Source organism: Mustela nivalis (genome assembly GCF_964662115.1).
Source record: "Mustela nivalis genome assembly, chromosome: 17".
Lineage (NCBI taxonomy): Eukaryota > Metazoa > Chordata > Mammalia > Carnivora > Mustelidae > Mustela > Mustela nivalis.
The window spans coordinates 11,826,709-11,841,952 of NC_139036.1; the positions used below are offsets into that span (position 1 = coordinate 11,826,709).

Genomic DNA, 15,244 nt, shown 5'->3' on the forward strand with positions numbered 1-15,244 from the left:
TTGTTAGATATTAATAAAGTATATTTTAAAAAGTATAGTGGGATAGTGGGCCAGATCTCTGAAAGTGTACAGTATAGCAGGCCTATCAGTTTGCAGATTTTATAGCTGGTAATGATCTGGGAATGGCCCACTCCTGGCAGAATGAAGCTCTACAGAGTATGGTGAGTCTCACCAGGGAGGGGCAGGTGTAGCATAAGCAGCTTCCCAGGTGTTTCTGTTATACATGGGAGGCACACGTCCCCTAGCTGCAAGACACCAGCTGGGTCCAGATCCCTCAGTTCACAGGCGGGGATGATAGCCAGGGAAATGAGATTATCTTCCTAATGCTGCACAGAGGTTACAAGAGCCATAGACCCCTCTCAAGAAGGGCAGTGCCCCTTCTTCCTCAGTATTACCCTGCTTCTCAGCATTGATCAACCACCAAAACTGAAATGCCTTCTCACCCATACAGGTAGTTTATGGACGCGCTTAGGATCTGCACCCAAGACCAAAGAAAAGAACGCAAAGAAGGTGGATCACAGGGCGCCAGGCACTGAGGAAGATGACTCTGAGCTGCAAAGGGCATGGGGGGCTCTGATAAAGGAGAAAGAACAGTCTCGCCAAAAGAAGAGCCGGTTAGATAACTTACCATCTCTCCAGATTGAAGTTAGTCGGGAAAGCAGCTCTGGTTCAGAGGCAGAGTCCTGATGCCCTTGGGGCTAATGGCAGCTGCCCTAAAATCTGACATTCTCATGCAGGGTGGGGTGCACAGTAGGAACCTTTCCCCTCCCACCCCCCCGCAGGAGTTGGCGCCCCTCCTGCTCCTACACAGTCACCCTCAGCTCTTGCTGCTTCAGCAAGACATGTTAAGAATGTGACATGTTTTGAAGGGCATCTATCTATCTTTTGCTGCAGAGTAAGAGTTCTGGGCCCTCAGTTCTTTCCCCACTACCCCACAAGCTTTACCCTTTGAGGAGAAGGCAGCCCTCCAGATTTTGTAGACGTTTTTCTTAATATTTTTAACATTGTGTCTTTTAAAGAAATGTTTTACACAGTTCATCCAAAGAGCAGAGAACTGAACTTCTCACTATTGCCTTGGCCCTGACAGCTGTTACCAGCACCCTTTTCCCAAGAAAAGTCAATTCCCAGGTGCTTATTGGACAGCCTTCGAGGGGGAAGATGAGGGAAGCTGCCAGCTCACCCTTCCGGGACCCTAGTGTGAGGGCCGAATCTCATGGACCTGACCTCAGAGGTGCACCAGTGCCGCCCAGGTAGATAAGAGATGCAGCATCGATCGTGCTTCCGTTCCTCCCTGGGGATTTCTGTTACGGGCCTCTTAGCAATCAGCTTAAAGTGAAGATCAAGTTCAGTGCTGTGGGATTTTTAGGAACAAAAAACTGTGACTTCTGGATTTGGGGTGGATTTTTGTGCTAGGGGTGGGGTCATGGGTTAATGTTGAACAATTTTTAAGTCTGTATTATGTTTAAAAATATTAATGATTTAAAAGTTTAAATTTTTAATTTTTATATGTGAAAATACTTCCTGTTGGCTACAAGGGAAGCTCAAGTGGTGTCTTATGTGTGCTGTTAAATATATATTATATACTTTGGAAGACGGCAAGGAGAGGAGTCTCATTATTTTTAAATGATCCTAATTGTATAGTCTGTCTGTTGTATATAGTGTTCAGCTTGCTTTTTGGCCATTGTAGGAAAAAAATCCATCCATCTGAGATGGGGTCCTGTTGTTTATTATCACTTCAGAAGTGATACATTAGTATTTATTCTTTGTATTTCCAAGTTCTAGCACCTGAAGATATCTTTAAAACTGCCAAATAAGATAATAGTTATAGAAATTTTAGTTTATTTCTCATTTACTTCTAAACTCCTTTCAGATTATTTTAAAGGCAGTAGATTATTTCGTCTTCCTATTTGATCTTTATTTTGAAGTATTTAATGTTTGTATTCTTCTGCAGGCTTAAAAATAGTGTTTCACTTCAGTTCACTAGAACTTAAGAATTAGAGAGTAAGCCCTTGTCCCGTTGTGATATCACAGCTCCTCACCTGTCTGGAGTGTTTCAGTACCTGGTATAGTCCTGGATTCTAAGATCTTTGCTTGTGGCATTGAGAGTTGATTACAGTGTGGTGTGATTAAATGCAGAACACTGCTGCTAATGAAGGAAAGGGCTGCAGGACTTGAGAGCTGCAGCAACTGTACTGTACCATGTTTTGTTGGTTAACCTGTTTTTCACTCCCTTTGGAAAGATTAGAGGCTCTAAATATGGTACGTTTCCATTTCTGGAGTGGATTCTTGGAGAGAGATGGTTCTCTGCCAGTTGAAACCTAATGTTTCTGAGGTTCCTCCCTTTTTTGTTCTGTGGAGCATACAGCCGAGAGCCAGATTCTTGAGATGGGCAAGGTTTGGGGACTTGGTAGAGTAAGAACAAGGACCTGAGAGTCAGAGACCTGGATGCCAACCCCTGGTTTCTGTTCCATCTGTCCCATCTGGCAAATGAATGGACTGGTACCAGAGCTTCTGACTTTGTTGGTGCATCTCAGTGGTGTTTTACTCTTCCTGAAGCAATGATTGTGTTGGGCTGGCCAGCACTGGTTTCTTTTGCATGTGTGGGGAGGGTCAAGAAAGGCATGCATGAGGTTTTGGGCAGGGATTCATCCCTATCCCATTTCCATTACAGTCTCTGGGTCTTCTAGTGGGACAGAGATATCCTTGTGGTCAGGATCCTAACTGATGTGGTCTCAGCAGTATTTTTAAAAAGCCCTTCTTCTGTGTTTGCCAGTCATGACCTTTTCCACCAGTAGTTCGGGCCCATCTACCCCATGGTCTACTAGCCCTTTCCAGTCTCCTGCTAGAGATCAGAGAGTGCTTTCTGGAAAGGTGGTGGTGTATAGTCAAAACTGAGCCTTTGATCTAACCAAGAAAAATGCCTGCTTAGGCAGCCTTGCAATTCTTACAAATATACAGAACCCCAGAAAACTATCTTAGAAGATTTTACTTCCCCAAGTTATTGTTGGCCACCTCCTCTCTCGCTCTCTGGCCCCCACTCAGGCACTCAGATCTTGCAACATCTTACACATGCTCTGAATGCCCAGGCCCTTCCTTTGGAGTTTGGAAGTGAGGGTGGACTGTCAGGATGGTCCCTTGGTGGCAGCTTGTTGTGCCTGGGTGCTCCTTACGTATGTGGGCTTCAGGGCTACACACTTTTCTATATTCTTCTTAGTCTTTATGCATATGAGATTGCAAATACATTTTTGCTGCTTCATAGTAATTTCAGATACCTCATTTCTGTTTCCTACTTTCCCTCTTGGGAGAGACGCCAGCTACCCAGGAGAACTTGTGGAGCTTGTGACAAGCCCTCCTCTGGCCCCTTTGTCTGGTCCCATGAACCCTTCTCTTTAGTTCAAATCACTGTCTTCTCCCACTTTATGCCTGTGACAGCCTCCTCCCTGATCTCTTCCCCATACCGCATCCCTCCATCTCTGTTCTGTGTACTACAGCTGGGATGAACTTTTGTTGTTTGCAGCTTGACAGCTATTATTTACATAGCATACCCCTTCACTCCTTTAAAGTATACACTTCAAGGTCACTTGGCTATCTCAGTTGAAGGAGCATGCGACTCTTGATCTTTGAGTTCAAGCCCCACGTTGGGTGTAGAGATTACTTAAAAAGTTTTAGGAAAAAAAAATGAAGTATACACTTCAGTGGCTTTTAGTGTATTCGAATTGTGCAGCCATCACCATAGTCTGTTTTAGAACATTTTCATCACCAAAAACAAACCCTATATCCATTAGCAATCATTCCCTAGTTCCTCTCCCCTCCTGGCAACCTCTGCTTTTGGTTTCTATGGATTTGCCTATTCTGAACACTCATGTAAATGGAATCATACACTTTGTGGCGTTTGTGATTGGTTTCTTTCACTAAACATATTTTTGAGGATCGTCTGTGTTGTAGCCTGTATTAGTACTTCTTTTTGTTAAAATAATATTCCATTGTATGAATACAGTACATTTTATTCATTCATCAGTTGATGGACATTTGGGTTGTTTCCACTTATGGCTGATGTGAATGATGCTGCTATGGAACATTTATGTACAAGTATTTGTGTGGTTATGTTTTCATTACTCTTGGGTTATATAACTAGGGTGGAATTGCTGGGTCATACAGTCTGTCTTAACCCTCTGAAGAACTGCCAGACTATTCTCCCAAATGGCTGCATCCTTTTCCATTTTCCCCATTAGTGTATGAGGGCTCTAGTTTATACACAATCCTTGACAACCCTTGTTATTTCACAGCGCGAATTGGTATCTCATTGTGATTTTGATTTGCATTTCCCTGATGTCTAATGATGTTGGGCATCTTTTCTTGTGCTTCAGAATGAACTTTCTTAAAGTTATTCTGTTACTTTTCTGCGTAAAATCTTTACTATTGTCCTTGGAATAAATGCCAAACTCCAATGATAGCTCACAAGAGTTGTCAGAATTTAGCTTTTGGTATCTTTGGCCAGTTCTCCCCGCCTCCCCTGCCCTGTGCCTTCTAGTTCCTTGGACCCATCTTGATCTCACCAGTCTTTCAAAATCTGCTCAGTGCTTTTCTCCCCTAGCAGTGACACACTCCCCTGGCTCTTTCTCCCTTCTGCTTAAGCTTTGCCTTCTTTTTTCCCTCATCCTCAAGGAGTTAAAGTCCCCTCCGGGTGGCTGCCTCCAACTTCCAGAGCCAGGTTATGGGCCCCTGCTATGTATCCCACAGTACTGCCATGAATGAGACTCTGCTCATTTCAGGGTTGGGCTATAGAGTCACACCTAAGATAAAAATGGAGTGTAATCAAAATTCCACTTGGAAATCCTGGGGAAGGTGCCATGTTGAAAACCAGCATCATGGGTTCCTGCCTGTGTGGGACCATACCTTCTTTGGTTGAGTTACAGGGGAAGTGGTTGGCCTACAATGAAGGCCATATTTTGTAAAAAAGAAAAAAAAAATCCACTTATTTTTAGGTGTTAAACTTACTCAGGCAAGCAACTCACTTTTGAAGAGGCTCTTGGGAACTGTAACAAGCCACAGGTGTGGCGGGGCATAAGCTTATCTTTAGGTGAATGGAGGTGAAATGGCCCAAATGACTTAAAATTACTTTGCTTTTTCCGTGTTTGTTTGTTGTTTTTTTCAACTTTTTTCAGGAAAATATACCATTGTGTTTGCCTAAGTGAAATGTGTGTATGATGCCAAATCTCTGTAACTGCCTCCCAAAGCCAGCACACCTATACACTGAATTGTAATGTCCTATTCCTACTTTGTCTTTTTTGCTAGATTGTAAGCTCCATGAGAGCAGGGACCAGGTCTGGTTTGATCATGAGGGTTTCTCTAGTCTTAGAGAAACCTGGCAGGTTATCTGTAAACATGCGGTGACTGTATAAATCCCCCAACTGCAGGAACAGCTTCAGTCTCTGAGGCCTTTGGGTCCTCTTACAGGCTAGTCCTTGTTTTCTGCCTTGTACACACGATACTTGATGTTCATGTTTTATTTTCCCTTTTAGCCTGTGAGCTCCTAACGAGCCGGTGTCTTCATGTTGTTATCTCTGTATCCTCCCACCATACCAGTCCAGAGTAAGTAGTACTTAAAAAGTGTTTGGTAAATGAGTGAATTATGGTAACAACCCAGCTCTGACTCCTTTGCAGGCTAGTCGAATTCTAGTTGACACTACCAGATTGAAAAAGATGAATATTATTTAGAAGTGCATAAACTGTATTTGTGTAAGAAAAAAATGGCATTAATTAGACCTCCATAAATTTCAAATTTTGGTATTCTGGCTACATCTGAGCTGAAGTTGACCTGCTGTGTAAAGAATTTGCAAGAGCATCATGTAGAGTATTTTTTTGGAAAGCATTCATCTGCCCCAGGAGAGCAGGAAGGGAAGCTGGCAGCTGGATGAGAGACCCCAAGGAGGAATTACTGAGTCAGTTCTTAGCTTTGGTTCCTATTGGAGAGGAAAGTGGTGGCAGTCCAAAGAAGGCAAAGAGAAACAACTTGTTCAGGCAGCAGCTCTTTGGCCTCCAGTAATAGTCCACCTCTCACTCAGAGCATTCTTAAAGTTACGCTGAAATGCGTTTGGATTAACATTAACAGCAAATCATGGCTTCAGTAATTAATTGCTGTACAAATAAATTTGGTTATGAGTACTTGCTTTTAAACTTTATATAACAAGGAAGCAAATGAGAAGTTAATGCCTTTTTTTTTCTTTAAGAACTAAAAGGACAGAATGTTTTTGATAATTTTGAGAATATCACATTTGGCTTCAAGGCAGATTGTTATTGCGTAGTCTGACCAATGAAAATCCAGAACTTTTCTTACATGTTTATAAAATAAATCTTAGAAGAAAAAATATGGTAGCATTTTTTCAAATGAAATTCTATGAGCATTTCACAGCATTTTGATATTCCTGGGATAAGTTAGAGAAATGCTGGCTCAAAAGCCTATTTCAGATTATGAAGCACTGAAGTGGGACTTTCTGTGCTATAAATAAAACTCTAGAGTGTGGGTGGTATTAACTTGCCAAAGTCAATTCCCTGCCCTAGGATTCTTACCTGTTTTTACTTCAGCAGTTTGGAGGCCTTCTTTGCGTGACCAGATTCTTTAGTAAGTGAAACTTTGTGTTTCACAAATTGCCTGTCACCCTCACCACTGACTAATGTAGGTTAGTGGAGGCAAGAGGCCCACACCGTTGGCAGGAGAGGAGACATGACCTTCCTATCCCTTCCTGGCTTTTTGTGTGTTTAATCATGTGGTGCATCCCCTCTTATCATTGGCAAGGAATACTCAGGAAGCCTATGATCAGGAGGTTGCTCTTTTAGCTCAGGTAGAGTGTCTTTGGAGGATGGTCAGATAGAATAGTGTCAGACTGGGCCTGAAGCCCTGGGGACTCATTTTTTCACGCACACAAACTGGAGAAGACTAAATAAGTCCCTTTGCCTCTTTGGACCTCAGTTTCCCTGTCTGTCAGATGAAGGGCTCAGCTGGGATGGTCTCCAGATTTCTTTCTATTGCTAATGTGAGTTCTAGGATCTTTGCTCTACTTTTGTAAAGACCATTAGAAGCCCAAGTTGAATAAGAAGGAAGTTGGGCAAGCAAGAGGCCTAAGCCCTTGGACCCTTAGTCCATAAACCAACCCCTCAGTTACAGAAGAATAAGAGGATTCTCTCCCTTGCTTCTTCCCCACTAAGCCCACCTTCCCCAAGAAACACACACACACACAGAGACCCAAGTGTTTTATTTGGGAGGCTTTTTAGGAGGTAGTCCATTGTATTCGTTTAGGCTGCCATAACAAAATACCATAGACTGGCTTAAACAACAGAAATTTATTTTCTCTCTAGAGTCTGAAAGGCCTAATGAGGGCTCTCTTCCTGGCTTGCAGACGGCCATCTTCTCATAGTGCCCTCACATGGCCTTTCCTTGGTACATGCTCATGGAGAGAAAGATCTCTTTTCCTTTTCTAAGACTGCTAAGCCTTTTAGGGCCATATATTTATGACCTTAAATTATCTCCCTTAAGGCCTTTAGACCTTATCTCCAAATAAACTCAAGTCAGGGCTTTATGGCTTCAACATATGAATTTGGCAGTGGGGCACACAATTGAGTTCATGACACCCAGTAATGCAAAAATCCCAGTATATGTTTGTGAAATGAGGTCTCTGCTTTTTAAAAGCTCATGAACTGGGAGGAATTTAGACCCATGGGTATGAGTGTAGGAGGATTGTAGTAGTTCAGAATCCTGATACTGGAGGAAAGCACTGAAGTGGGACTTTTTGTGCTTAAGTCTTAAGTCCCAACTCTGCCACTTATTAGCCATATGGCCTTAGGCAAGTTACTTAACCTCTCCAGTTGAGTATCCTCATCTGGGAAATCAGGATAACCAAGTAGGTTGGCTGTTAGGATGAGATGAGTGCTTTGCATGGAAGGCCCTTGGCACTGAATCTGGCATTCCCTCCTTAGTGCTCAGTCAATGGCAGTGATTCTTACTGTTCCTCAGACTTCCCCCAGGTGCCCTTTGCCAGCAGTTCCGTCTCAGTAAGTCCTCACTCTTCCAAATTTCCTCTGCCCAGCTTCTTAGGACTCAGAAGGCTAGTGGGTAGTTAGAACATCTTCTGTGTCCAGAGGCGATGAGGCAAGACGAGGGGAACTGCCCCGTATCCGCTGGTGAGTCCAGATGTCAGAGCTTTTGACTCACTCTCAAGACAGGGAGCAGTTAGTACTTTTACCTCTTGCTGAACAGGTCTTCTCCATCCTATAACTTTTAAGACAGTTTTGAAATAATTTCAAAATTACAGAAAAGTTTCAAGGGTAGGACAAAGTACATTTTGCCATTCATTCTTTCCCTCCTGCCTTCTGTCCCCCCATCACCTCTGAAGCATGACCTATTTGAGAGTGACTTCCATACACCTGTCCATTTACCCCTGAATATTTTAGTGTACATTTCCTGAATTTCTTAGGAAATAAGGACAGTTTCTCATATGACAATGACATAATTATCAAATTCAAGAAATGTATAATTTTATCTAATTAGTACAGTAGTATCTAATCTTTAGATACATGTTTCATTTTTGTCAGCTATCCCACTAATGTTCAATAATGTTTTTGAAAGCTTTTTTTTCCCCTGGTCTATGATCCAGTCCAGGATCACACTGCATTTTGTTTCCTTTCCTTAGTCTCCTTTAACCTGGAACAATTCCTTAACCTTTGTCTTAGAATACTGATGTTTTTGAAGAGTTCAGCCCAGTTATGTTGTAGAATATCCCTCAAGTTGGTCCCTTACCATTTGTCTAAAACCTGTATGAGGTGCCAAACAGAAGCATTGTAGAACACAGTCTGGCTCTTTCCTTGCGAATCTTAGGTTTGGATTTGTGGGGACAGTAGTTAATCTCTGATAGGCTCAAAGGACCTGTGTGTGCTCATGATTAGGGTTATGCCATGCTGACATGGGTAAACACATTTTTGAGGAATGCAGGATGGGTCTACATTCTAGACATCCCCAAAGATGCAGAAATGGCCCTGCATCCTGTCCATCCTCCAGTCATCAGCTTGGCTTGGCCTCCTGAGGTGCCCTGAAGTTCATACTACAGACAGGAAGTCCTGCTTTCAGAAATCTTGAGCATCTGCAGTCCTGGGTTCTAACGTGTCCCTCCTGCTGATCTGCTCTGTGGCCTGGGGCTACTCTCCCAACGCCTCTGGGCCAGTGATGGGGAGAGGAGCCTATCCTGGCTCTGCAGAGTGCCCCTGGCACTCCAAACAAGTGTGGGATAAGGGGAAAGTCACTGAGCCTTGGAGTGTTAGGAAAACAGGCCAGAGGTCTGGACCACGACAATTTGGAAGCCAATTTGGATCGTCTTCTTTGTGATCTGGCAGGCAGATCATCAGACCTGGAACTTTGTTTCCAGCTGTCGGACAGGGTCAGAAACAGTGAATTGTAATCTCTGTTCAAGCAATCATACAACATCAGGGAACTTTCACATTAGTTGTGGGTATTTTGTCAGACCAAAGCAGACAAGGCAAGTATGTTTTAAGTGTCAGTGACCTCCACAAGACTGGCCAAGCAAACTTTCAAGGTGAGAAACAAAATAAAATTGATTTTCATCTTACCGTTAAGTCAACGCCCTTGTCTGCTTTAACGCTTGCATTAACACTACAGCATGCTCTCCCTGGGGATGCAGACATTTGTGTGAGAGACACAGAATCTCCTGCCTTTTTGAATGTGAATTCATTAAAATTAAATAAAATTTAAAATTCAGTTCCTCAGTTGAATTGGTAACATTTAAAGGGCTCGGCAGCTACATGTGGTTAGTGATTACCGTATTGGACAGTGCAGATCTAGAACGTCGTCATAGTTCTGATGGACAGCACTGCACTGCACATAACAATCTGGGAAGCGGGGACACTTCCTTCTGTGACAGATGACAGACTTGGTCACAGGGAAAATTTGACAAATTGTGAAGTGAGCTTTTAAATATGACCGCGAGCTGTTGGCATTGTATCTTTGGGGGTGCTGGATTGAATCAGAGGTATGCTGGAAAGATTTATGGAATTTTTACGTTTTCTGTCTGGTAGCTCAGAGCTCTGTTAAGTTAGTTCCCATGTCATGGTACTATAGCTAGGTTTTAAAGAGAATGTAACCAAGCTGAATTCACTGAGGTGGTGATTTCAGCCAGTGCATTGGGTCTTAACATTTAACAGGCCCTCCATAGCCTCAGAGCCTTGAGTCCAGGGGCCAGGTGCAGGAGCCCAGTTTCTAGCTGTGGGGGTACTTCAGGTGGGAAGGGGACCTCATTCTCATTGCTGAGGCAGCGCCACTAAGGACCCTGGGCTGGGTGTTGGGCTAAGGTATCTGGTGGTAGGTTCTAGAGCAGGGCAGGAGGCTGCGACTCACTCACATGAATGATAAACGTCTGGATTAATATTATTTCTGCACTCAAACATCTGATGAAGACATCCAGAGCTATGTTCCTAGGCTAAACCTTGTCTCACTGTTCCACGAAGTGTGGGTCATGGGGAGGGGTTGATAAGTGTCTCTGAGCTTCCAGGACCCAGCCCACAACTGTTGAGGAAGCCTCACAGCCGGCTGTGCACAAGTGGGAACATCCGTGTCTATGTGAAAGTGCCTGTCTGCCTGTGGGTCCTTGCTTCTGTGTGTGCCTGTCCCCGCCCCCTGGCCACTAAGCAGAGGAGGGGAAGCTGAATAAGCTGAGGTCCACGCTGCTGCCTCTGCTCCAGCTAGGATGTGGCTCTTCCACACTCTGCTCTACATAACCAGTAAGTCAGCCTCACCCCCCTGTCCTGAGGGGTTGCTGTGCCCTCAGCACAGCCTATCTGTCTAAATGGGGCTCACTCAGAGTGAGAGGTCAGAGACCGTAGGGAATCCCTAAGGGAGTCGCTCATGTTTGCTGGGTTAGATCCTCAGCCTTGCTCAGAAGGGCGTCTGAGGCTGTTGGCAGTGCTGATATCTTGTGGCTTCAGACTCCAGAACTCTGCCACCCTGTTCCTCCTCCAGCCAGTTTACCCTCCCCACCCTGGGTCTTTTCCCTACACCATCCATTCTGGGCAGATCCCTGGGTCTGTACAAGTTTGTTCTCAGAGTATGGAGGCTAATGATATCCACCTTCCCCAGCAGAGCACTCTTCCATCCCAGATTGGGGCTCAGCTGATAAGGGTGGGGGACTGAGAACATGAGCATTGAGGAGAGACTTGTGGGGGGGAGGGCATGTGTCTGGTAGAACGCGAATGTACTGGGGGACCCTGCTTCCTGTTTCTGATGTTAGGGCTAGTATGAGAAACTGTGTGTGGGTGGAGGGGGGCACTTCCTCTTCCCCCAGGCTGAGGGGTCCCATTCTGGCCTTTAAACTTACCGTGAAAGCCACCTGGGGCAAGGCAACCCATGAGCCTGCACCTGTCAAAAGGCCTTAAGGACGAGATTGAGCATAGTCAGGGAGCCCCTGGAGGCAGCTCAGATCAAGCCGGGGGCTACAGTGGTCCAGCATAGTGGTCGGCACAAGCTTCCCCAGGGGTCTCCTGCATTGCTCAGAAGCTTGGTAGAAGAATGAGATAAACATCAGGCAGATGTTTTCAAGGCTCTTGGGAGCCTGAGTTCTCCATGAAGGATGGGCAGGGGCCAGCAACTGAGTACCAGACTGTTTGAGAAAGCTGAATCCATTGTTGGGGGGAGCTCAGAGTTAGCATCCATCCTGCGGCCAGGTCACCAGGAGGCAGGCCACACATGTAAGGGACCAGCAAAGCATACGTTTTGGACACATTTTAATATTTGATATTCAAAATAATCATTATGAAAAGGTCAAAACTTTGTGAACTTCATTTTCCTTACTTTACAGTTTAGACTTCTTTTTATTTTCAGTCACATACAGAGTGTGGAGAGGGTTTCACACTTTATTTGGCTTAGGGCTTTGATCCCCCATCACCAAGTATGTCTGCAAAAGAGACTAGACTCTGGAACCCAGAGAGGGGCCATGACTGTCCAGAGGTACAAGCAAGTACATGTAGAAATGGGGCTCAAGACTCCCAGGCCTCTGCCCTGACTCCCAGCTCTAGAATGGTCTGGGGTGCTAACCTTGGCATCATTCTGAGCTCCTGCTATTCAGTTTCCCATGGCCTCTGATATGAACAGCTGTTGCCCCTTTTTCAGCAATGCTGATCCAAGTGACATTTCTCAAACCCCTTCTCGGGCCTAGACAGTCTCCAAGCTGATGGACAGCTGATAGCAAGGTGGAGCAGGCTTGCAATGAGATCATTTAGCTCACAACTTGGCTAAGCGATGGAAAGGTTGTGTGAGCAAGGCCTCAGCAGCTCCAGTCTGAGTGGGAGAAATGAAGCTGTGACCGTTCTGCTCCAAGCTGTGAGGTAGCATGGAGGGATGGGCCAATCCGGAAGTGTTTCCTGGAGGAGGTGAGACTGGTGCTGAGTCTTATGGGCTAGAAGAGTCTGAGAAAGTGACATGGAGACGCAAGGAGGGTGGGAGGAAGCCCTCAGACTATGGCTCCAGGCCCAGGGCTGTGAATCCTGTGCCTGGCTGGGCTTCCCTAGACTGGAAGAAATCTAGACTATTCTGGCCTGACCCTGATCTTTTACCCTTCCCCCCGCCACCCACTATGATGATGTCCACTTCTCATCTGTGAGAGCAGATGAGATAACATCAATTGTCTAATAAGAGTTTTTAAGCCAGGAGCAGATACACAGACCTACTATAACCCTGGAGCCACCCTTACCCCCACTCCTAGCCCTGACTTGCCCTGCTGCCCTACAGCTTGCTGTCCGCAGCTCTGCCTTTACCCTTGAGCCTATTCTTTGACACCAGCCACTGACTTCTCCTTTCATCATCACCGTGCAGTGGTAAAGGAGGAGCCAGAAGTCTAGGGCCTGCTGCGCTGTTGTACCAAATTCAGGCTGAGACCTGTGGCCCTGTTGGGTCCTTATGGGGAGTGGAAGATGTCAGACCTGACTCTTCCCAGGGCACACCCCAATACTTGTGGGCAAGTATTTGATGGAAAACCTTGGTTGTTAGGGATGAGAGACCAGTGTCCAATGTGGCCCTGAAGATGGAGGAGGTCTTAAGCAAATATAGACTGTTGGAGGGGGGCTTTCTGTTTAGTATGGACAAAGACAAGGAGTCTGTTTAGGAAGATGCAGGTCAAAGATTGAGTGGGAGCAGCAGAAGGCTGCTGTCATCACCACCCCCGCCCCAGCACTTGCTGGGCCCAGGGCGTGAGGGGGCACTGTCCCTGTTCTGGGCCCCTGTGTGAAGAGAAAGCAGGCTGCCCAACAAACTCTCTAGCCGGAGCTAGTGGGTCCATTGAGGATGCCTTCGGGTCTCACACATGGGGGTTGGGAAAAGGGTGTTTCAAGCAAAGGCAAAACATCCATTAAGAGCAATGTTTGTGGGCAAGCCAGGTGTGGACTGTGGTCCATGTGGGAACCAGATGTTTCCAACCTTTGCTGGAAGGCTGGCTTGTAGGGTGTATATGGGGGGCTTGTGGCCAGTCAAGTTGGAGAGGTCCAGGATGGTGGTGGGGATGTGGAGGCTAAGGGGGCTTAGACCTCACCCTGAGGGGAATGGGAAGCCACAGCAGATCTTGAGCAAGGTGACAACAGTGAGACTTACGTGTTGGAAGGTGAAATCCCAGAGAAAGGGGAGATGATGAGGCTCCTGTGTGAAAGAACAATGTGGGTGGCTTGAAGGTGAGCTGCCCCACAGGACAGGCAACTTGCATGTGGCTATGAGGCACGAGTTTCCCCTAAGGCCGTTTTGGGTGTTCTGGGCTGATTGTCAGAACACCGGATTCTAGTTCCAGTTCTACAGCCACCTCCTTATATAAATTTGGACAAACCATTGCCCCTAGGCCCAAGTTTGCTAAACCAAGAATAGTGCTGTGAGAATATGTACTTAAAATGCCCATAAGAGACTCTTAATTGTAGGAAACAAACTGAGGACTACTAATACACTGTAATACAGTAATAATACACTATATACTAATGAATTTAAACAAAATAAAATTTAAAAAAACAAAAATGCCCAGTGTGTTGGAGGAAGATAAAGATTTAAGGGGGGAGGCAGTGCTGGCTGACAGGATGAAGGGAGGGTCTTATTCTTACTCAGCAGGCCTAGGTGGCTGGAGACAGCTTGGGAGAGGCAGCTCTGTGGGTAGTGTGGTGACAGACACTGGTTTGGCTGGGCTCACGTGTCTGACAGCACATAAGAGGGGCTTGAGATGGAGGGTAAGGCTGTCGGGAGATGACAGGCCCTCCCTTGTGGTTATAACACTAACATCAGCACCCACATACTGAGCCTTCAGCGTCAGACCCTGGGCAGGCATTGTCCTGTTTGCTCTGCACAGCCATGTTATCTCAGATGGGGAAACTGAGGTGAGATGATAAGCCCAAGGTTCTTCAGCATGACTCTGTGGCAAGGCAAGGATTTGAACACAGGACTTTGTCTGGGGTCCATGCTATATTTTCTTGAGTCTCAGTGGGAGGTGAACATGATAACCACTACACTATGGAAACACTGCATCTGAGTCTCAGTGGGAAAGGAAGGGCTCACCCCATCTGGTGACAACACAAGGAAAGGTAGAATGTCAGGGGCATGGAGGGAATGTGCTCTAGCAAGGTGGCCCACGGCTGGCAGATCCCTGGCTCCAGCCAGCTCTCAGGGTGGGTGCTGGTGACTAGGGAAGCTCAGTGAATATGGTAAATCCCCTCTACACATGTTCTCATGCTGCTCTGCTTGCACAGGAGGTTCTCGCTGACCTAATTAAACAGCTGTCTAACCCGGAGCTCTGCCCAGGCTCAGTGAGGGGCTGGCACGACTGGGAGCTGTGCCAGCAGGAAATGTGCCCAGCTTCTGGGGCCATTTGTAACTCTTTTTTCTCTGTTTACCAACCCCTCAGTGCCTCCAGCTTTCACTAAAGGCTTGGGTTAGGCAGACCTGGGCCCTAGACACAAGTATTCAATTTGCCAATGGACCACAAGCAAATCACTCAACTTCTCTGAGCCTCAGCACCCTGTATGATGCCTGGAAGAAATCAGGTGATCTGGGAGGGTAGCTGTGATTATCTCTCTGCTCATCTGCTGCCTCTTCCCACTTTTCAAGGATCTTGCATCAAGATCTTTCAGGTGAACAAGGCAAAAATGAGGATGGGTGGGGTGGTGAACAAGAATTTCTGGCCTACTCTGACATTTCCAGGACACTTCTGGGTCTGGCGTT

The 15,244-nt window shown here is 45.9% G+C and overlaps 2 protein-coding genes across 6 annotated transcripts in view; both read left to right on the forward strand.

The window, feature by feature from the left end:
• The window catches only part of NCBP3 (nuclear cap binding subunit 3), a 33,714-nt gene extending 28,075 nt beyond the window's left edge, over nucleotides 1-5,639 (forward strand). Inside the window, exons 13-15 of one of the 2 annotated variants that reach the window (XR_014304618.1) lie at nucleotides 452-614; nucleotides 1,088-1,250; nucleotides 5,523-5,639. Coding sequence is in view for 1 of the 2 variants with exons in the window: in XM_082705816.1 (XP_082561942.1) it covers nucleotides 452-614; nucleotides 1,088-1,196 (272 nt within the window). In the remaining variant the exon portion in view is untranslated. Of the gene's footprint in view, nucleotides 1-451; nucleotides 615-1,087; nucleotides 4,464-5,522 lie in introns of those variants that run through there. The other variant, XM_082705816.1, reaches the window with a different exon arrangement.
• A 4,923-nt stretch (nucleotides 5,640-10,562) lies between these two features.
• Nucleotides 10,563-15,244, forward strand: part of ITGAE (integrin subunit alpha E) — a 63,609-nt gene continuing 58,927 nt past the window's right edge. For 2 of the 4 annotated variants that reach the window (XR_014304616.1, XR_014304617.1), the window contains exon 1: nucleotides 10,565-10,785. Coding sequence is in view for 1 of the 4 variants with exons in the window: in XM_082705806.1 (XP_082561932.1) it covers nucleotides 10,752-10,785 (34 nt within the window). In the remaining 3 variants the exon portion in view is untranslated. Of the gene's footprint in view, nucleotides 10,786-14,978; nucleotides 15,154-15,244 lie in introns of those variants that run through there. The other 2 variants (XM_082705806.1, XM_082705807.1) reach the window with 2 other exon arrangements.